The 23987-nt window shown below is 40.0% G+C and overlaps 1 protein-coding gene across 18 annotated transcripts in view; it reads right to left on the bottom strand.

Moving 5' to 3' along the window:
* PHF21A (PHD finger protein 21A) overlaps positions 1-23987 on the bottom strand; it is a 194697-nt gene that overhangs the window by 30358 nt on the left and 140352 nt on the right. For 9 of the 18 annotated variants that reach the window (XM_053899784.1, XM_019412289.2, XM_053899781.1 and 6 more), the window contains 4 exons: positions 22775-22978; positions 16076-16327; positions 14756-14845; positions 10643-10936 (listed from right to left, as the gene is read on the bottom strand). In XM_053899784.1, coding sequence (XP_053755759.1) covers positions 10643-10936; positions 14756-14845; positions 16076-16327; positions 22775-22978 — 840 coding nt within the window. The remainder of the gene's footprint in view (positions 1-10642; positions 10937-14755; positions 14846-16075; positions 16328-22774; positions 22979-23987) is intronic. The other 9 variants (XM_053899788.1, XM_053899790.1, XM_019412293.2 and 6 more) reach the window with 4 other exon arrangements.

The following is a 23987-nucleotide window of genomic DNA, read 5'->3' as shown; positions in this document are numbered from 1 at the left end:
TTTGACAAAGTACAACATCCATTCATGATAAAAACCCTCAACACAGTAGGTTTAGAGGAAACATACCTCAACACAATAAAAGCCATATATGAAAAAGAGAGCTTTTTCCCCAAGGTCAGGAACCAGACAAGGATGTGCACTCTCACCACTTCTATTCAACATAGTACTGGTAGTCCTAGCCATAGCAATCAGACAACAAAAAGTAGTAAAAGTCATTCAAATTGATAAGGAAGAAGTAAACCTTTCACTATTTGCAAATGATAAAGGATTATCTGATAAAGGACTGGTATCCAAAATATATAAATAACTTATAAAAGTCAACATCCAAAAAATAAATAATCCAATTAAAAATGGGCAGAAGATACGAAGAGACATTTCCCCAAAGACGACTTTCAGATGGCCAACACATTACATGAAAAGATATTCACCATCACTTACCATTGGGGAAATGCAAATCAAAACTACAATGAGATACCTCCTCACACCTAGCAGAAAAGCTAAAATCAATAACACAAGAAACAACAGGTGTTGGCGAAGACGTGGAGTAAAAGGAACCCTCTTGCACTTTTGGTGGGAACGCAAACTGGTGCAGTTGCTCTGGAAAACAGTATGGAGGTTCCTCAAAAAGTTAAAAATAGAATTACCCTACAATCCAGTGATCACACTGCTGGGTATTTACCCAAAGAACACAAAAACACTAATTCAAAGGGATACATACACCCCTATGTTGGATAAGTGGACAAAGAAGATATGGTGTGTGTACACACACACACACACACACACACACACACACACACACACATACACACAGAATGGAATATCATTTCGCCATAAGAATGAAATCTTGCCATTTTCAATGACATGTATGGATCTAGAGAATATAATGTTAAGCGAAATACGTCAGACAAATACCATATGATTTCACTCATGTGTGGCATTTAAGAAACAAAGCAAATGAGCAAAGGGAAAAAAAGAGACAAATGAAGAACCAGACTCTTAATTATAGACAACAAATTGATGGATACTAGAGGGGAGGTGGGTGGGGGATGGGTGAAATAGGTGAAAGGGGTTAAGGAGTGTACTTGTGGTGAGCAACAGGTGATGTATGGAACTGTTGGCTCACTATATTGTACCCCTAAAACTAATATAACACTGTATGTTAACTAGCTGGAATTAAAATAAAAGCTTAAAAAATAAAATAATTAAAATTTTAAAAATAAAAAAAATAAAATGTGTGTTCCCATAAAAATGATTAAAAATAAATAAAATAAAAGAGATTCACAGTGAGACACATTGTAGTCACACTGTTGAAAGACAAAGGCAAAGAGAGAGTCTTGAAAGGAGTAAGACAGAAGTGATGCATCACACAGAAAAGGTCCTCAATGTGGTTAGCAGCCAACTTCTCCCCAGAAACCAGAGGCCAGCAGCAGGGGGATTACATAAAGTGCCGAGAGAAAATCACTATCAACCAAGAATGCTATATCCTGCAAAAACCTAAGGAAGTTCATTGCTAGTAGATCTGCCCTAAAAGAAATGCTAAAGGAGTTCTTCAGGCTGAAATAAAGACACTAGACAGTAACTTCAAGTCATACAAAGAGATAAGAATTCCAGTAAAGGAAACTACACAGGTAAAAACAGAACCCAGTATTTTTGTATCTTTGATTTGTAACTTCTCTTTTAGTTTTCTGTATGAGTTAGAAAAGAGATGCATAAAGCAATAATTATAAATCTATATTAGTGGGCATACAATGTACAAAAGATGTAAATCTGTGACAACAGAAAGGAGGGGCAGAGCTGTATAGAACAGAGTTTTTGTATACTATTAAAGCTAAGCTTGTATCAATTCAAACGACACAGTTAAAGATTTATGAATGTTAACTGCAATCCCCATGGTAACCACTGAGAAAATAACTAAAATGTACACAGAAAAGAAAATGAGGGCATCAAAAGTATGCACTAGAAAGAAAAACCAAACACAAAAGAAGGCAGTATTGGAGTAACTGAGGAACAGAAAAGACATAAGACGTATAGAAAACAAATAGCAAAATGGCATAAGTCCTTTCCTATCAGCACTTTAAATGTAACTGAGTTCAACCCACAAATTAAAAGACAGAGAGTGGCAGAATGGATTAACAAAACATGATCCAAAATATACGCTATCTATAATAGACTCATCTCAAAGCCAAAGATACAAAAAAGTTGAAAGGCAAAGGATGAAAAAAGATATTTCATGCAAACAGTAACCGAAAGAGTACAGGGATAGCTATACTAATGGTTTGCCTTAAGTCAAAAAACTGTTACAGGAGACAAAGAAGGTCATTATATATTGATAAAAGGGTCAGTTCATTACGAAGACACGATACATTTTAAATATATATGCACCAAACAACAGAGTCTTAAAATATGAAACAAATATTGACAGAACTGAATGAAGAAATAAAATAGTTCTATAATAATAATAATTGGAGACTTTAATACCTCACTTTAAAGAATGGAAAGAAGGGGCACCTGGCTGGCTCAGTTGGTAGAGCATGAAACTCTTGATTTCCGGGTCATGAGTTTGAGCCCCACGCCGGGTGTAGATTACTTAAAAATCTTTTAGGAAAGAAGGAAGGAAGGAAGGAAGGAAGGGAAGGAGGGAGGGAGGAGGGAAAAAGAAAAAAGAAAAGAACATGTAGACAGAAGATCAATAAGGAAATGGAGGACGTGAACAACACTATAAACCAACTAGATCTAACATACATATAAAGCACAGTCCACTCAACAACAACAGAATACACATTCTTCTCAAGTATACATGACACATTCTCTGGAACAGATCATGTTTGAGGTCACAAAACAAATCCTAATAAATTTCAGAAGACTTAACATACAAAGTATCTCATCTTCTCTGACCACAAGAGAAAGAAGCTGGAAATCAGTAATAAAGGAAAACTAGAAAACTTAAAAACGTGTGGAAATTAAACACACACTCTTACATAACCAATGGGTCAAAGAAGGAATCACCAGGGAAATTAGAAAATACTTTGAGAGGAATGAAAATGAAAACATAATATACCAAAACTGATGTGATACAGTGAAAGCAGTGCTCGGGAGGAAATTTATAGCTCTAACAGTTTACTTAAAAACAAAACAAAACAAAACAAACAAAAAAACAGATCTCAAACCAATAACCTAACTTTAAATGTTAAAGAACTAAAAAAACCTTAAGAAACCAGAAAAAAAACAACTAAAGCCAAAGCTAGCAGAAGGAAGAAAATAATAAAAGTTACAGTGGAAATAAGTGAAATAGAGAACAGAAAAACAATAGAATTAATGAAATCAAAAGTTTATTCCTTTTTCTTTTTTTTCTTTTTGAGAGAGAGAGAGAATGTGTGAGAGCGAGTGGGGGAGGGACAGAGAGAGAGGGGACAGAAGATCCGAAGCAGGCTCTAGCTGACAGCAGCGAGCCCGACGCGGGGCCTGAACTCACAAATCCTGAGATCATGGCCTGAATCGCAGTTGGATGCTCAACCAACTGAGCCACCCAGGTGCCCTAAAAGTTTATTCTTTGAAGAGATCAACAAAATTGAGAAACCTTTAGTTGCACAGACTAAAAAAACAAAATGCAAATAACAAAAATCATAAACACAAGTGGGAACGTTGGGTGTAGATTACTTAAAATTCTTTTAGGAAGGAAGGAAGGAAGGAAGGAAGGGAGGAGAGAGGGAGGGAGGGAGGGAGGAAGGAAAAAGAAAAGTTAAGAAAGAAAAGAACATGTAGACAGAAGATCAATAAGGAAATGGAGAACATGAACAACACTATAAACCAACAAGATCTAACATACATATAAAGCACAGTCCACTCAACAACCACAGAATACACATTCTACCTATCTTACAGAAGAAAAAAAAAGGATTAGAAGAGAGTACAATGAAGAATTACCAACAAATTAAATAATATAGATGCAATGGACAAATTCCTATAAATATAAAAATTACCAAAATTGACTCGAGCACTGGAAAATCTCAACAGACCTGTTACAGCTAAAGAAATTGAAACAGTAATCAAAATCCTCTCCAAAAAGAAAAGTTCAGAATCAGCTTCACTGGTGAATTCTACCAAACATTTAAAGAACTAACACTGATCCTTCTCAAAATCTTCCAAAAAATAGGAGGAAAACATTTCCTAACTTGTTCTATGAAGCCAGCCCTACCTTGATACTAACGCCAAAGACACCACAAAAAGAGAAAATTACAGACCAATGCCCCTTATGAATATAGTGAAACATTCTTTCAATTTTTTTTAATGTATCTAATTTTGAGAAAGAGAGAGAATGTGAGCAGGGGAGGGGCCGAGAGGGGGAGAGAGAGAATCCCAAGCAGGCTCCACACTATCAGCACACAGCCAGATACAGGGCTCGATCCCACAAACCGTGAAATCATGACCTGAGCAGAAATCAAGAGTCGGACGCTTAACCGCTGAACTACCTAGGCGCTCCGCCCTACAGTCAAAAATTTTTAATAAAATACTAGCAAACTGAATCTAACAGTATATTCAAAAGATACACCATGACAAAGCAGAACTTATCCCAGGAACGAAAGATGTAAGAAAACCAATGTAATATATACCACATTAGTAAATGAGGGCAACTCTTCCCCAACACATGATCATCTCAATAAATGTAGAAAAAAGCATTTGTCAAAATCCAACATTCATTCATGATAAAACACTCAGAAACCTAGAAATAGAAGGAAACGTCCTCAACTTTATAAATACAGGGTATTTATGAGAAACCACAGCTAACATCATACTTAACAGTGAGAGACTGAATGCTTTCGCTCCGAGATCGGGAACAAGAGAAGTATGCCCACTTTCACCATGACTATTCAACATTGTGGTGGTAGTTCTAGTCAGAACAATTAGGAAAGAAAAGACATAAAAGGAATCAAAATTGGAAAGGATGATGTAAATCTATCTCTATTTACAGAGGATCCTACATATAGAAATTCCAAGAACCCACAAAACAACTACTAGAGCTAATAAAAAAATTCGGCAAAGTTGCAAGGTACAAGATAAATGAGCTGTATTTCTACATAACAGTAATGAACAATTGCAATAGGAAATTAAGGAAACAATTACATTTATAATAGCATCCCAAAGAATAAAATACCTAGGAATAAATTTAACTAAGGAGACAAAAGACTTGTGCCCTGCAAATTATAAAGCACTGCTGAAAGACATAAAACTAAATAAATGGAAAGACATCCATTTTCAAGAATTGAAAATTCCAACAGCTTTTTCTTGTCGGAAGAATCGGCTTTTCCAATTCTCAAAATCACGCAGGAATTGCAAGGACCCCTGAATGGCCAAAACAATATCGAAAAAGAAAAACGTTGGAGGACTCACACTTTCCAATGTCAAAACTTACTACAAAATTACAGTAATTAAGAGAGTGTGGTAGGTACTGGCACAAAGACAGAGCTACAGACCAAAAGAATAGGATTGAGAGTCCAGAAATAAATCCACACATCAATTGCCAATTGGTTTTCAACAATGGTGTCATGATCATTCAAATGGGGAGAGAACAGTATCTTCAACAAATGGTGCTGGAACAACTGCATATCCACATGTGAAATCATTAAGCTGGACCCTTTATCTCATACTACATACAAAAATTAAGTCAAAATGAACTACTAACTTAAATTTAAGAGCTAAAACCGTACAACTTCTTAGAAGAAAAATTAGGTTATGGTAAATCTTCATTATCTTAGATGTCAGCATGGATTCCTAGATAGGACACCAAAAACACAAGCAACAAAAGAAAAAAACAGATAAACTGGACTTCATCAAAATTGAAACGTTTTGGGCATCAAAGTACATTATCCATAAAATGAAGACAACACAGGCTTCCAGAAAAGAAAAAGTGAAAAGACGACCTACAGAATGGAAGAAAATACCTGCAAATCATGTATCTGATAAGAGTCTAGTATCCAGATTATACAAAGAACCCTCACAACTCAACAACAAAAAGACAAACAACCCAATATAGAAACTGGCAAAGAACTTGGATATTTCTCTAAAGAAAATATACAAATGGCCAAAAAGCACATGAAAGATGTCCAACAACAACATTTATCACTAACAAAATGCGAATCAAACTCACAATGAAATACCACTTCACACCTACTAGGATGGCTATAATTTTTAAAAAGGGAAAACAGTAAGTATCACCAAGGATGTGGAGCAAACAGCAGGCTCACACATTGCTGGTGGGAATGGAAAATGATTCAGCTGCTGTGGAAACAGTGTGGCAGTTCCTCAAAAAGTTAAACACAGAATCGTCACATGATCCAGTAATTGTACTCTTAGGTATGTATATACCCCCAAAGAATGGAAAGCAGGTATTCAAACAAATGTTTGTACATAAATATTCACAGGAGCACCATTCCCAATAGACAAAAGGTAGAAATAACCCAAATGTCCATCAATGGATGAACAGATAAACAAGTTATGGTATATACATACTATGGACTATTATTCAGCCATTAAAAGGAAATGTACTGATACCTGTTATAATGTGGATGAATCTGGAAAACACTATGCTAACTGAAAGAAGCCAGACACAAAAGGTCACATATTATATGATTCCATCCAAATGAAATACCCAGAATAGGTAAATCTAGAGAGACAAACAAGCAGACTGGCAGCTGCCAGTGGGAGGGAGAGGAGTGGATGGAGAATAATTACTGACTAGATACTGGTTTTTATTTTAGGGTAATAAAAAGGTTTTGGAGCTAGACAGAGGTGGTGGTTGCACAACACTGTGGATGTACTAAATGCCACTGAATTGTTCATTTCAATGTTCATTTTTACGTGGTATGAATTTCACCTCAGTTAAAAAAAAAATGGGGGAAAACCAAAACCAAAAAACAAAAAACCAAAAATGGAGTAAGCTAAAAGTCTGGTCTCTATCAGAGATTACAAACTATTGTCCAGAGATGAAGTTGCCCGGCAGATATTTTTTTGCTTTACATAGTGTTTAAACAGTTACCAGTATTTTTAAAACTAGGTGACTTCTCAAAACATCGGGATCTCTGGCCATTCTTGGAAATATTTCTGTAGGATAAAAACTGGCTATTATCAAGCAGTAGTTGCCTCCTGAGACGGTATTACTTTCCCATTGACTACAGTCTCTTCCACATTCTATGGTCTTCCTGATACCAAGGCCAAATTTAAATTTTGTCATGCTTGCCTCACTACTTTAAACAGAAACTAAGAATAAAAGTGGGATATCTCTTACACTCACGCTCCCACTGAAAATTGAAAAATAAAAGTCCATGTGTTTACTTCCAGCCTGCTTTACTCATTTGTATTTACTGCTTCACACTCGTGACTATTTGAATTTAGAAATCTGGTTCTTTTTGGTTACAAAGATAGAAATCAAACACTCCGAACAAGATTAGAATTAGGTTAACCATTTACACCCTGAATTCCAAATTCACCTTCTGAGACTTGGCTGCACGAATAATCAAAGTTAGTCACTTGCAAATAAATACATGCCCAAATAGTTTCACCAATCGAGGTTGAATAAATTTGGATTGAAGAAGGCAAAGCAAAATCCATCTCTGGTCACTCGGACCTCTTTTCCCTGCTAGAGCACCAGTGTTAAAATGGAAGGTGAAGAGTTACCAGCTCACGTTTACTAAGAGGGAAGAATGGAAGTTGAGGAGAATACGTTGGATAATATTCTCATCTTGGAAGCACTGTTTAGATCCTGTTTAGAGGATCTTGTGTAGGTTCCTATCCAAGACACACAGGGAACCCAGCACTTTTTTCTCAGTAGCTTAGCCTTGGGGACATACACAGAGGTCTTTGTTGCAGGGGTGGGCGTGGTGGATTAAGAAATGAACATAATTCCTGAGAACTAACTGCATCAGGCGCAGTCTAATGGACTTTAAATTAAATGCTTTAGCTCATTCCATCATTAACAGGTGTTTAGCCCCATTTTGTAGAGTGCTAGAGAGGACAGGGACATAAAAGTCAGCGGTATGGGGGCTGTAAGTCTGTCTGGTTCCATCTACTTTTCTGCCTAGAACATGTTTCCAGCCTCAAAGCTCTTCAAACTCTAGCACTCATTTTCTCAGAGTCGCAGTGTAATGTGGCTTCTAATGAGGGTAAGACAGGGAGCTCTTATCTGGGCTGAAGGAAGTTGGCAACGCCTGACAGGGGAAGAAGTGAGGCACTATTGTTGTAACTGACACTCCCTTCTTCCTTTTCTATGCCAAGGTGGGAGGCCTTTGAAACTATACAACTTGCCATGCTTCCTCCCCCGGAGGCACAGCCTCCATACCTGTTCGAAATGCACTACAGATTGAGCTCTGTGAGGGTATAGGCTTTCATTTATCCACCCTTGTATTTAGGCATCACACTCGGCATAGCAACTGGCACGTAATCAACGTATTTTTATTAAATGAATGTTATCATTCGTTCTAAAAGAACGAATCTTCTAAAAGAAACAGAAGAAAGCAGAAAGGAACCCATCTATCCTTGTCACATAGAGAATGCTGGACGCAGGTTCTGGTAACTCTGTGAGCAGACGCTGAGTAGTACTTCTGTGGCTACATATTTACATTGCTTTACTCTTTAGCCCATCTCTGAGATCCCCTAATGGCTATAAATGTGATACTGGAAATGAAACACAGAAGAGAAAAGAAGGATAGCAGAAAGATCTAAAGTAAGAAAATTCTGAGAATGGAGTCCAGTCTAAAGAGCACCCCTGCTGACTGAGCTTGCTAACCTGCAAGCCCGTTATGGCAGGTGGTCTGCTAAACTAAAATAGCAACGGCTGATTCCTCTATTAGATGAACAAAAAGAGAGACCATGGAATTTACTGCTTAGAAAAGCTTTTTCAAGATTTCCTGAAAACCTTTTTACAGCATTATAATTAAAATTAAAAGCTCTATTAACATATAAGTCCAAAACATGAAAAGATATTCAACATCTAACGTGAAAAAAAGCAAGTTACAAAATATAGATTGTTTTTTTTGCTTTAAAAATGTATTAGAGAAAATATGGAGGAAGATAATCTGAACTGTTCATACTGTTCAAGAGTCAGGAGTTAGAATTATGGGGAAGTTTACTCTTCCCACACATTACGGGGTGGATGCACTTTGTACATTATATAGTTCTAGAATGTTAGAATTTTCTTTCATAATTAATATGCATTATCTCAGATGTGATCAGAAAAAATAAGAAATGCAAAAATAAAAGGAAACTGAAAAAAAAGGTCCCCCAAAAGTATCTATATCGAAAGAGAGGTCAAAGAAAAATACTATTTAGTAATCTAAAGGAGTGTTTTGAAACCACCTTCTTTGGAACTCTAAGGCCCCTCGTGTTCTTTGAGAGCCAGCACGGGACACGAGGGGAGATGATCTCCAGACATGCCCCTACCCAAACTTGTCAGCTTCAGTATTTTACTTTTATGTTTTAATAATGAAGTTCTGCCGATAATGAGTTTAAAAGCTCATTATCTAACACGGTGTATCTAAAAAGGTGTAACTATTTCTGAAATGTTCCTCAAAGCACTTTCTGGGGTCTGAGTAAGCTTTCCAGGAAAACAGATGTGTTTTCCCTTGTGTTTTCTGAGCACAAGATTTTAATACCTAGCTTTTTAGTGGAAGGTCTGCTGCATTTATGAGCTGTCTGGATAGAAAGCCGGGTGCTCTATGCATAAGGATCCTCTGTTCAAGAAGGCCAAGGCAGCAGGAAGCCTCTCATACCCCACCATCTGGCCAGCCTCTCTGAATCATGGTCAGCCATCCAGAAGCAGAAGATTCAGGATCACTAGAGACTATTTTCAGATGAATGAGAACTCAAGCCTGAGCAATTAGAAATAGGTCAATGACTTTTTAAAGCAACTTTCTTAAAAGACGATGCTTTTCTTTGCAAAATTCTTTTCTCATCACTGGTCTTTCTTTAAATAGAATATGGTAACTGCCTATAAATCCTTTTCCTTGTTTTTAGAAGTCTTCTGTTACAGAACTCGTAAGTATTTTTGGAGGTTACTTGTATTTCTCTAGCCTTGAATTCTTAAGAGAAAATCTGACTTTAGAAATATAAACGAGAGGCTTCAACATCTGAGCTAAAATAAAATGTCTGTATTCTCTAGAGTTAAAAAATGCTTTTTAGAAATTTTAATTTTTTCATTTGGCTCTTCATTATCTGTAATAACCAGGGGAAATCTTTCAAATGAAATCCTTTCCCTTGTTTTGTTTACTCTTCCTGACTTTCACAGCCGTATCTTCATCTGGATTCTTATTGGGCCGAAACTAATAAGGCATTTTCTCTGCATTATATCTCTGTGCTTCCTGACTGAGACCAGCAGAACCCATCTGTGAATTTCTGCTTCGGAACCAGCAGGGGGAGCTCACTCACACGGGAATCTGAATCCCTCTGCGCAGGGATGGTGGGAAAAACAACCCAACTTTCTTCAGTAAGACTGGCCCTTTTGCATTATGGATAAACCATCACATGATAAGCAACAGGTTACGGACAGTGGTGCTGAGATAAAGAGAAGAGTTCTTGAGAGAATGTATTTAGAGACAGCCCGGCCTCAATGGCAAGGCCACTGTCCCCAAGCAGATGCACACTCTGCCTGTACCTGTTTTTCAAGGCTTGGCTTGCTAAGCTGTACAGTCTGAGGTCCAGCGAGTCTGGTCCCTGGAGTAGCTATCACAATGCTGGTGAGCTGGGCCATAGGGAACGTTTTGGCTATGGTTGCAGTCTGCCCATTGACGACACGGACGGGATGGATGGAATTCTGGGAGGTAGGGAGGGTCGTGGGGGTGAACTTGGTCAGCATGACAGGCCTCTGGATAAGTTGAGGAGCTGCAAGCATGGGAGGAGGTGCTGGGGCAATAGGAATGTTATTCTGGGCCACAGGCTTGGGTCGAACCTATGGGGAAAGAGAGAACAATTACTGTATTACTTCAAGAAATTTCATAAGCCTTGTAAGTCTAAAACATTGCCAGGTCTTTTATACTATATATGTGAAATGGTATTGAGTACCAATATTTATTAATATTCATTTTGGTGTTATTAGTCCTATACATATCAGGATATATAATCTTATAGAAGACTCGTCAGCTCTTAACGGTGTCCAAACGCTACCCTACAACATGGTTCTTCTGGATCCAAACCTTAGCTCCTTCTCCCATACCATGCTGCTTCCTCAGGTTGAGATCAAATGCCTAATCCAGAGACTGGTCTCACCCAGAACTTGTGCCCAGTATGGTAATAATGCGGCCATCGATCTTAATTCACATTCTAAATTTCTTCATGTCCATGAATTCAGTTCAGCCCAGCTCCTTGCTCTCTAACTCCCTGGTCTCGGCCACTCCCTCTCTAAGTCACATTTGTGGACTTCCTCTTCCTCTGGCCAATCCTAAACATTAAGTATTTCTCAGAGTTTTGTTCTGGAACCTCTTTTTTCCCCAATCTTCTCACTCTTCCTGGGGTTTTTCACCCATCTCATGGCTTCAGTTACCATCTATATGTACTGAAGACGTCCATCCACACTTGCATCTCAGGACCAGACATTTCCGAATATACTCAACTTCCTGGCATGTATCTCTACTTGGAAATCTCATAAGAAATTAAAAATCAGCATGTCTAGGGGTACCTGGCTGGCTCAGTCAGTGGAGCATGAGACTCTTGATCTCAGGGTTGTTAAGTCCTAGCCCCATCCATGTTGGGTGTGGAGATTACTTAAAAATAAAATCTTTCAAAACAACATCTACAACAAAATCAACATGTCTAAAACTCACCTGTTTGTTCCTCTAACCCTCTCTTCCTCCTATTACCATCACCTTGGTAAGTGGCCTTCTTGCTAAATACACTTCAGAACCATTCTTGATGCTTCCTACTTCACCTCTACTTCCTAAATCCTTCTCAATTATGGCTACTTCCTAGGTCCTTACTGCCACTTATGTTTGGCTTACTGAAACAGTAACAAAAATTACAATGAAAAACACGAGGTCAGCCTTGCTTGGGTTCAAATCCTGGTTCCTCCCACTTACTAGCCAGGTAGCCTCAGTAACATACCTGATTTAAGCCAGCATTTTTCAAATTTTCTATACAGTGACCCTATGGGCAAAATCCTTTCCCCCAATGCATGAAATTTTGACCTTCAGTTAACGCTCCAGCTCTGTTCCCCTGGGAACCTGATTAAGGGTAAGAATGTCAACTATGTTACCAGGCAACATCGCTTACGGTAAAAATGATCCCTCGCTGCTAAACTGAATCCGAACTGAATCTGAACAGGGAGCATTATAAATACTTGATGGGACGCTCTGCTTTGGGCTTCATGCAGCGGGGTGACTCTTGTAACTGGGCACGTCCACTGGGAGGACCCTGAAAGCCATGCCTACAGAGTTGTTACAAGACACACTGGCTCTTGTGAAGCATAAGACTATTGTGCCAGGCTGGCTCTACCACGGTCTTCTTCAGGATCTCATGTCCCCGCATCTCAGCAATCACTAGACGGCTGCAGAGACTGCTATACGGGCTGAAGCAAAATGTCTTGACGCTGTCTTGCTGGTAAGCCCTGGTTTCTGTCTCACATTGTTCCAAGCACACTGGTACCAAGTATGGGCCTGGGCAGTCTTGTGAGTCTGAATATTTAGCTGAACTTAAGATGCCCCGGTGGTGTGGGGCGCCTCGGTGGCTCAGTCAGTTGAGTGTCGGGCTCTTGATTTCTCCTCAGGCCACGATTTTGCGGTAGGTGGGTTTGAGCCCCGCGTCGGGCTCCGCGCTGACAACGTAGAGCCTGCTTGGGATTCTCTGTCTCCCTCACTTCGCCCCTCCCCCGCGTGCGCCTTCTCTCTCTCTCAAAATAAATAAACTTTAAAGAAAAGAAAAAAAAGAAGAGCCGGTGGTGGCTGCTGCAGACACACAGTAGGGAATACATTTCACACTGTAACCAGCACACACATATAGACATATATCTGTATCTCTACAAAACCAAAACTTCACGAAACATTACATGTGTGCTAGGTACTCTACCATTTCACATTCTGTTTTGCTGATTTTATTTAAAAACTCTGGTTACAATACATTATACTGATTTCACACAGCCTACTAATGGGTCATGACCCACCGTCTGGAAAACATGGGCTAAGCCCTACGTTCCTTGTCTAAAAAAAAGTAATACCTAACTTTCACAAGGCTATTGTGAAGATTAAAATAGATAACCCATAAAAAGTGCCCAACACAGTAGGTGGCACATAGCGGGAGTCTCTAAACATTAGCTCCTATTATTGTTGATGATGTCCTAACTATACCTCCTGCCCACAGTCTTGATCATCTTCAATCCATTCTCCACACAGTGGCAAGAGGGAATTTTCTAAAACAAAGATCTGATCATTTCAAGTATTTGTTTAAAAATGCTTTCATGGATCCCCACTGCTCCTGGGTTTATCCCAGGGCCTTGTGCCCAAATTCCTACACAGCCTAGAAGGCCACAAGATCTGGCACAATGGACCTCTCCAGCTTCACCTCTTGCCTTAGCCTGAGTCAGCCACATGGCCCACTATGCCCAGCCACACCAAATCTCCTTTGGTTCCTTAAGCTTACATGTATCTCTCCATCCTGGATTTGCATATATGCTCTACCCTCTGCCTGGGACATTTTTGTTCTTCCCCCAAAATTTGGACAGGCTAACTTTACTAGGATTTTAAGTCTTAGACTGAATGCCAACTCTTCCATGAAACTTCCTATAAAACTTAAGAATGAGTTGGGTGTCCCTCCCACATGTGGTCAGACTCAACTGTACTTTCCATAATGGCCACTGTAATTGTCTGAACACATGTCTGAAGCTCTCTGAGGACAGAGAACAGGCTATCTTGAAAACTGGCATATCCACAGTGCTTAGTGCCTTTTTTGATATGCAAGGTGTTTATTAAGGATCTACCTGATAAATGACTGAAATCACCTTCTCTCACATTAGCAATGCCCATCCCTACCACACAGGCAATTCAGAAACCACTTATGGCCACTGAACACAGAATTTCTTTTCTCTTCTCTCTTTGCCTGCCACATGGGGCCTCAGATGGGAACTCCTAGCCTTTCCAGTCCCCTCCAGTCCCCAGTCCAGTCCCCTCCAGTCCCCTTTCTAGTCAAGTCCCCTCAAAACCCAGACTGGGGCAATCCTGACATTCTGTAATGAGAATGGTGAGTTCAGTCCGATTATCAGGAGAATATGGGCAAGCAGAGCTGCTTGAGCCCAGGTAGAAAGTTCCCTGTGTAGACCCCTAGTCTAAACCTCTATAGGCAAGGCTTTGTGTTTAGGTATGATGCTTAATGCCATCACCTATCACAGTAAAACTAAATGGTTTCTACGAGTTAGTTTGGCTACTGTTTCCTTCCCTACTCTCTTTGGCATATGGGGAAAAAAAAAGTAGTAATTATATTCCTTCCCCACTGGTAGGCAGGTTTGGTTAAATTTCCAGTAAGTTAACATTGTAAGGTTTATAATGGTGCTATCTTAAATTTTCTTTTTCTTCTCATCCCTCTGCTACTGCCTTTGGTCATTGCCTAGAAACCCTGGTGATAAAATACGCCTCTTCATGGTACAGAAATCAGCAGGTAGAATCTTCAGCCAAGTCAGATCTGAACACAGCTGAGCTGATAAGCACACTTCAGGCTGCTTAGAAAGGGCCCATGAGGACTTCTGTCTCGGCTAACCCATCATTGGGCCTGTCACTAATTTACTCACCTGTGGAAGAAAGTTTGGACGTGGAGTGAGTCGAGGAGGGGGGATAAACTGTGGTACTTTGATGGGCTGAGGAGGTGTTGCCTGAACCTGCTAAAAAATGGGAAACATAAATGAACCAGAGGACAATAATTGTTCAATATCAAAGCTTAGGCGTTCTTCAAGTAATTTTAGCATCGCTATTATCTGGGTCAGATAATCCTTTCTAAAAGTTTTCATTGTAGAATTACCCATCTGAATTGACTCTGCCTTGAGAAAACTGTCTTACTCTCTCACCTGCATGCTCCAGCCTACAAAATGAACCAACCGCATTTCATTTTCCTTACCTGCCTCATGTAAAACACAGCAGGCTCAGCAATCTTAGACAATTTCCTTTGACATTCAAGAACCCTTGCATGTACGTATTATAAAAATCAAGACTGGATCCAAAGTAAAATCAAACTTGCTGCCTGGCCAAATGGGCTTCTTCCTAATAGAAGAGCTTTATCTAGCGGTGAATAGCTTTGTTCCTGTAGAGAACTCTCTCTAACTCTCAGCATTTGGCTGAGATAGCTGGTTGCTTCTCTCAAGATTCCTGGTAAGTGCTGAAGCGTCACTTCACTGCTATCTAGTTTCACTCGTCACTGGTCATCATTCAAAAACCACCAAGAGCTCTTAGCTGGCATTTTAAGAAAGGACTTTTCCAAACCACAATTTGGTTCTATTTCCCCCAAGCTTCAGAGAGCATCAGTTTCTAAATGGTTTTACCCTAGACTCTCATCGACAATTTTGGTTCAAGTACTTCTTCTTCAAGGGATCTTTTTTCTGATGGACCTTGGACACGGACATTGTTAATTTTTGGATTTCTCGAATATTTGTAAAGCGCCTCAGCTTGCTCTGGGACTTCCTGGGTGCAGCCCATTTCAACTAAACTAAATTTGAGCTAAAGGAATTCAGCAGGGAGTTTTCCCCAAATCGGTAATACAGAACCAGAGAGTGTAAGCATTCGAGTATCACAGGAAGGTTTGCGAACAGGATGGAGAGAGATACATGAAACAGTGTGCATGCTGCTATGAAGGACGTTCCCCCACAAGCCAGGTCATGCTTTGACCTCAGGTAACGCACTGCATGCGTTTTGGTCCTTGGTGTCGAGGACACTTCTACAGCTGTTTGAGCACCCGGCAGGAATGCCATACTCCCTTGTCAGCCCCAAAGGCAAAACTTGGTATGGTTGAATGACGGAGACTAAAAAAATCCAGCAGGGGCATAAAATGGATATACTCTACAAATGCATATCCTGAACCCTCTCATGTGGGCACACATGAGTAGCAGCTGCTGGCTTACCAGAGTGACTGTGTTTTTTGCCACAATTTGGACAGCCTCTGCCCCAGGCCCAGTGACCTTACTAGACGTCTGGAGGTTGACCGGTGTGGTCTGCACATCAGTGCTGAGCACAGCCTTCTGACTGTTGATGGCGGTCACCATAGCAATGGTAGGTCTCTGGCCCACAACAGAGGCAGGCATGGTCGCAGTTGCTGCTTTCAAGACGAGAGGTAGTGTCTTTGTGGTAATCATAGAAGCTGTAGTTACAGTCTTCTAGGAGACATGGAGAACAGATATTAGGACACTGAAGTGTGACCCCGCTAAACAATATGCTGCTAATCCCCAGAAGAAAACAATGCAACGATTCTCATGATCAAGTTTCTCACTAGAACATTTCTTATGGGTACGCACAGCACGCTTCTTACTATAGGGAAGGATAATCTCTAGTTTGTGCCAGGGTTTTCAAAGTTAGCTTCCAGTTCATAGTAATAACTACAGACAGATATGGGCACAGGATTTTCAACAATGAATGGGGTGGGTTTACAGATAAAGAATATGAGTATACCTATTTAGTCTGGTTTTTTATTCTTTTCTTGCTCTCAATTAATTTAAACTCTGTAGAAGTTGCAAATCAATGAGGTACACACCATGTCTATCTTTAATTGCTACAACCTCATCAATATGAAGAAAGCCATCATATAATTCTGGTTATCTGCCTCCTGTGACACAAAAGCTGGGATGAAAGGACAGTGTCTTTTCATTCGAGTGTCACCCTAGAGAGGAGGAAGGGAAACTCGCGTGAGGATTTGCACAATTGTTGCCTCAGAGGCAGTAAATCCCAAACTCTAGATAGGAAAACCTATTGACCGACTAGTTTTGTAAACACCAGCTCTCGATATCAAAGGGATGTGAGTCACTGACTACCATTTCTTCTCTGGAGGACTGCTGCAGAAGCGATCAAAGATCCAGTGAGATATGACAAGGTGGAAACAAACACCTGCGTTTCAAAAAGGCTTATAGATCAGAGGACGAACAGAGGTGGCGGGGCTGACTGATGCTCCCCGAAGTGCCACTGTGGCTCTGCAGCCGCAGTTTCCAGACTTCTGACTAGAGTAATTAAAGGGGCCAGCTATGAAACAAGAAAACGCAAACAACCTTGCTACGTGGCATACATGCCTCTCTCGTGCCGCTACTCACTCCAGATCCAAACGTTTCAGGGACGTGAAAGTTTATCTGGTCCAATATGCTCGTTCTGATTTTAACACGACTCCACCTTTTTCTTCTTATTCTACACTTGCACTGTCCAATTTGGTAGCTACCGGCCACACATGGCTATTTAAATTCAAATTAAAGCAAAATAAAATTAAAACATCAGTTCCTCAGTCACACTGTCTACATTTCAAGTGTTCAAGAGCCACTTGTGGTTAGTGGCTACCAAGCTGGACAGTGAAGATTTCTAACACCGCGGAAAGTTCTACTGGACAGCATTGCTCCAGACCAGTGAAAAGGACCCCGCTGTCCCCGAAAGAGATCTGGACAAATCCCCTTGTGCATTTCTATTTCAGTGGCTGTGTCAGAACTTGTGTATTAAGTTGTTTTTTTCTAGGTAATGATTTCTATGTTCTGCTGTAAACACACACGTACGTTATCTTTTAAATTATTTTCTTTCAATGAAAACAATTAATGACCTCGCCTCATCTAACCCATCGTAGCCTATGAGCAATCCTTATTAATGCTTGTAATTAAAATCACCCAAATCTTTGTTTCCTCTTCTGTAGTCAACAACACAGGCGCATCTCATTGTCCTTGCCACCACCTCCTCAAAGGTGAAATGGGAGTAAGAGGGGAATGCTGATATTTATCCTGGGAAGTAGTGGGTCATCTGCTATCTATCCAGGATAAAAACCAAACCAAAGCTAAATGCTATATGTCATTAGAAATATCACGGGAGGGGTGCCAGGGTGGCTCAGTTGGTTGGGTGTCAGATTTCAGCTCAGGTCATGATCTCGTGGTTCGTGAGCTCAAGCCCCGCGTCAGGCTCTGTGCCGACAGCTCACAGCCTGGAGCCTGCTTTGGATTCCGTGTCTCCCTCTGTCTCTGCCCCTCCTCCGCTCATTCTCTGTCTCTCCCTCTCTCTCAAAAATAAATAAACATTAAAATATTTTTTTAAAAAAGAAGTATTACAGGAGTGTAGCAGGAAGGACTGACTTTACATTGCCAGCTATTTATAATAAGTGTTTTTATTTTTTATTTTTATTTTATTAAACAAAAAAAATTTTTTTAACGTTTATTTATTTTTGAGACAGAGAGAGACAGAGCATAACCCGGTGTGGTATCAGCCCTATCTTTCAGTTTAAGACATTAAAACACAAAGAACTTTTCAAGCGGTAAGCAAGTCACACAGATGACATTCCATCTTGTTCCCAGCACAGGTTATGGAAGTAAAAGCTCTAATCAGCAGAACTCACTGACATGGGTTTTAAAAAAATGGTGGTGCATACTGTCGCTGCTTTGAAAGAGGTCATGTAATTTTGTTTGAGGCGTCCTTGGTTCACGTAAATTATCACCAATATTTTTGAATAATCCTAAAGTGATTATGCTAAAAAACGGAGCAAAACCTCAAACTCACCTGAATTATAATACTTACCATTAACCGCAACACTTAAAAAACCCTGAAACCTAACAAATTTGTTTGTTCGCATCTTAGGTTAGCATTTTATTCTAGTTTATATTTATTTGTAGCCAATTTCACAACATGTATTCTAGCATCTACATAATCCTCTGTATACACAGGCACAAGACCTGGTGCTATATTCACCAGTGAAAACTTTCTGAAAAATGTATTTGTGGGGCGCGCCTAGGTGGCTCAGTCGGTTAAACGTCTTACTCTTGATTTCAGCTCAGGTCTTGATCTCACAGCCCCTGAGTTCGAGCCCCACATCGGGCTCTACGCTGGCAGTGCAAGGCCTGCTTGGGATTCTCTCTCTCCCCCCACCCCTCTGTCTCTCTCTCTCTCAAAATAAATAAATAAACTTAAAAAAAATAAAAATATATTCACTAACTAGTTATTGACACCAGGTATTAACACAAGTATTGCTTAAATCTCTACCCCATTCTGGTGCTTACTGTATTCTAAGTACCTGGAAATATACACACAACTCTTGGGAGTGTTCGACTTTAGATGACAAAGAGAATCCAGAATTTTGAAATCCAAACCTAACGAAAACCTCTGACCTTCTTGGCAAGAAGAAGAGAAGACACAGAGAGGAAAGGTGTCCAACAACAAATAAAATTATTTTTCCGGAAGCTGTGGTTAGTGTCTGGCTGGCTGATGCCACCCAATTGTGATCAGCTTCAAGATAAGATAGCAGTTTCCACACGGTTTCATGAAGAGGTTACTTTTGACAAAAGCCAAAGTGCACCAACTGGAAGTTAATGCCGAAATACAGGCCAAGAAGCACTAAAAGCAAAATCCTTCTTATTTATTTATTTATTTTTTACCAAGTTATTATTGTCGTTTACCTGCAGAACATGAGGTACTGACTTAAAACAGGCTCTAATGAACAAATGAGAAGTTAGAGGGATTATTACTATGGGCTCTAATGAACTTCCATACCTATTTTAGACTCTTTTCGTTTAATTCTGAGTGGAAGGTAACTGTTGCACAGACGACTGCAAATAGAACCACCCCAACCCCCTTTTTGTCCCTAAGGGTTTATTTTCTATTTGGTTTTTTTAACTGCATGCTTCTTTACATTTGTATTACATCGTTAAAAATGACAGGGTTGTGAGAAGTTGAATAGAAGTTGAAGGGTATACCTGCATTCAACTCTTCCTATTTTTTTCTATTTTCCTTCTTCTTTTTTTTTTTCTATAGATTGAAAAAATGTCAAAATCTACATACAAGGATGAGCTTGAGTTAACTGAGTAAAGGGAGCTGGTCCCCCCACTCCCCATGCCTTGGTCCATGCTAGAATAAAAAACTTTCTCTTCTTAGCATCTCCTCTTTGTCTGCCTTAATTGCTACTTAATAGCCATTCCTTTCTGAATTTAGATATTTAGTATAGGACATATGCAACCTCCCATTCATTTGTCCTTGAGTTCATGAACCTTTAATGACTCCCTATGACTGCCCCAAACCCCAAAGGTTCTGTCTGCATTGGAGGGCTTCTACAAGCTAGCCTCTTTCTCCCTTTCTCCCTTTCTCTCCCAGAGTCCATGCTGCAGCCACATCAGCCTCCTTGCTGTTCTTCGGGCACGCATTTACTGTTGTGACTCCATGCTTTTGTCCGCACTGTTCTCTACATCTGTGATGCTCTCCCCCCTCTGCTCCCTCACTGAAATTGCATTCATCTGTCCACATCGTGCTCAAATGCCACCTCATTTATGAAGCATCTCTGATCCGTCTAGTTAAAACTACTCTGTCCTGTGGTCTTTTCACAGTTCCTCACTGGTACTTTCATTTTATTCTTCTTTGCTAGTGGTTTACATTTTCCTCTCCTCTAAACTTTCAAAATTCTCGAAGACAGAGATTCTGTCTTATTTGTGAATCTACCTTCTACATTGCCTAGTACGGTGTTTGCATATAATAGAGACCCAGTAAATATTTACAGAATGAATGAAAATGATGGTAATAGACTAGATTCTAGGCAGGGACCAGGACCACCAGAATCTAGCACACCGAGAGCATCCAACAAATATTGACGGTTTACTGTAAAGACAGAAACCAAAAACTCGAGAGTCTTTTGGCTTTTAACATTAAAGGTCTGCATTTAACAAAACAATAATATAAAACAAGCTTAGCTAAATCTATTAAATATATCAGGTGGGCTACCAGGTGGAGAGATGCCATACAACAGTTTTGAGGATAGCCCCTGGCCCCCTTACCGTCACTCACCATCCCCAAGCAGCACAGAACTGAGATTACTAGGGAAGGGAACAGCTATCGGAAGTATTCCATAAGTGTTTCCTCTGATTTGTAGGACAGGGAATGTTACTTGAACAGAAAGTTCCCGGGTTAAGAGAGAAAACTCCCACATGCTAGGAAACAATGAATTCTACCACACTCCTTCCATGTAAACACTTTCTGGTCAAACTGTATTTTTCCAAGAGAACAAACTAATCAACTCCAACAAAAGTAATCTGATAAGCAGTCCTTTGGAAGAAATACAAATCCTGGCCAGGGGGTTTTAAAAGTGGGTCTGAATGCCTCATTTTCAAATAGCCTTGAAGTGGAGATGATGGTAAAATTTATACTCCAGCTATCTGATTTACAAAGGAATTACTCTTTTTCTTACTTTGGCATTTTCTATAACATTGGCATTTCTTTTTTTGGTATTATAGGACAGTACAGAAGAGCAATGGATGGACAGACTTTTTCACCGGAACAGCTGGGTTCAAACCTTGGCTCTACCACATACACCACCTCTATGACTTTCGGTAATTACTTAATCTTTCTATGCCTTGGTTTTCTTTTCCAAAAAATATAATAATAATAATAATAATAATAATAATAATAATAATAATAGCCTTTTTAGGGTTCAGGTAAGGACTCTGTATGTTATTTACGTAAAGCATATAGGAGAATGGCAGTAAATAGCAACCTCCACTAAATGTTACTTCTCTTTAATAGTCTTTAGTATTTTTAGAAGTAATGTACTCTTCACTTGCAAAATGTTACAGATGAACCAGCCCAATGTCCGTACACAGTGAATAACCGGGTAAACTATAATCTTTTTCTCCACATACAAAGATATGGTGAAGACTTGATACTGGTGGGTGAGAGGTACTCATGCTTAGGCTTCAGAACATCCCAATGTCCTCGAAATCACGTGCAAAAATGAGTGTATTAGGTGTGAATGTGTATCATTCTGGAGAGAGGACCCACAGGTTTCAACGAAGTCTTAAAGGGGTCATGACCCCTACGAATCAGGGGCCACTGCTCGACCATCCCACTTTAAAAGGTATGCCCACATCACACGTAGGTGTGTGGAGATCAAGCCTGAGTAGTGTTCTTAACCGAACCTTGTTCGCAAATAGGTCCCTTTTGTGTATCTTGATTGCCTTTCTATCCTTACACGCTAGTTTAAATGGCCTTTTCAGTACAAACATCTGCGGGGCTGTACCAAGTTAGAATGTGAGTAAGCTTCCAGTTCTTAGTTCTAGTTTAGACCTACAGCATCCATTTCAGATCTCCTTCAGATTCATATGCTCATTTTGTTTCTCTGAATAATGGAAATGTATCACCCTTCTTCTGAATGTCTTTCTACCTGATTCCAAAGGCGCTGCTCCTGGAATTCCCACATCTCACTGCTAAGAATTCCAGAAAAACAATTCCAGAAGAGGCAGAGTCACACAGACTTTTAGAACAAGTGCAAAAAAAAAAAAAAACAAAAAAAAAACTTCCAGAAATTCAAAGTAAGACCGTAGTTCTGTTCTAATTCAGAGAAGTGGTTTTCCTCTGCCACTGGCTACGCTCCCCTTCTTCTTTAGGCAGGTGGGCAATCATGTAACTTCTGCGCCTTAGTAACACCATTCCCTTCCGCCAATGAATTTCAAGTGATTTTGGCCCCGGTTCATAGTATAAAAAAAAGTAACCAAAACAACTTCTGTCTAGTCCAAGCGGGGCTCAGTGTTGTCTTACACAGACCCCAGTTCTACGTGGCCAAGAGGAAATGAGCCCACCACAGGAAGCCCGCGGTACTCCATCCACACTTTTACCTGTGAAGCGGTCAGGTTGGGAGAGGGTGCAGCTGACTGGGCGTGGTGGTGGTGGTACTGCTGTTGTTGCTGTAGCTGCTGCAGTGGTTGCTGCTGTGCTGTTTGTAGTTTGTTTTCCGATTGTGGCAATGGCTGTATTTGGAACTTGTCTGGTTGTTCTTGCTTTACTATCAGGTTCTTCCGCAGCTGTTCAACTACTCTTTTCTACCCAACGAAGACAAAAAGAAACAATATCTATCAGGATACTGTCCTATCAGCTCTAAAAACGTGCAGCAACTATACGCCTCTGACGTCTTTCTGTAACCAGCTTAATCTAGAACTTGTTACATCTAAAATTCACAGAGTCCACATACGAGGAACTGATGCCATGAGAAACAGTTTATGTATGGAGGGAAACTGAGCCACATGGATGAGAAGGAAAGATAATGGAGATCACAGAGCAGAGCTCAGATTCCTTGACTGTTATTACCTTGGCATGCTAGTCTGGAAAGGCAAGACAGCACAGCACTGAAGACATGACTCTGGAGATACAAATTTGCTTTTGCAAGTTTTGCTACTTACCAGTTCTATGTTCATCAAGTTACCTAACCTATCTGTGTCTCAATTTCCTGTTCCGTAAAATGTGGTGATTAACAATATCCGTAGGGTTCTTAATGAGTACCAAACAAGCTGCTGGGTGTAAAGTACTCACAACTGTGACTGGTACATTGTTGGTCATTTTACTTTTTATACCTGATAAAACAGACACCGGCCATACTAATTTCCGTTATTCAAACAGACATGTTTCTATCTCAGTTTCGAACATTAAGCAGACTTTTAAACAGAGAAAACTTGATCCCAGAAATATGCAACACGAACAATAGTCATTCTAAATTACTTAAATGTGTAACGCGTGAGCAGGACCTCTTTGCTGGGGTAGGATCTGTGAAAACACACGTTTGTTTAGGCAGAGGAGCAATTTACTTACGTGGGATGAAAAACTTAAACCTAAGGTTTTTTTGAATTTTCTAGACCCTGTTCCAACCCCAGAAAAATGCGTATTTGGATACTTTCATTACTCTAATATATTTCAACAGAACGTAGGCTCCATGAAGCAAGGGCATTTTGTTCACAACTATGCTCTGGGCTAGGATTATGCGGCTAAGTAAATGTCTCTTCACAGGATGTATAAAGTGACGGGACCAGAGACCAGCAAATGACTCCGAGAACATGT

Source organism: Panthera pardus, unplaced genomic scaffold, assembly GCF_024362965.1.
Source record: "Panthera pardus isolate Hobbes unplaced genomic scaffold, ASM2436296v1 HiC_scaffold_12, whole genome shotgun sequence".
In the NCBI taxonomy this organism is placed as follows: domain Eukaryota; kingdom Metazoa; phylum Chordata; class Mammalia; order Carnivora; family Felidae; genus Panthera; species Panthera pardus.
This window is presented reverse-complemented; position numbering and strand designations above follow the sequence as displayed.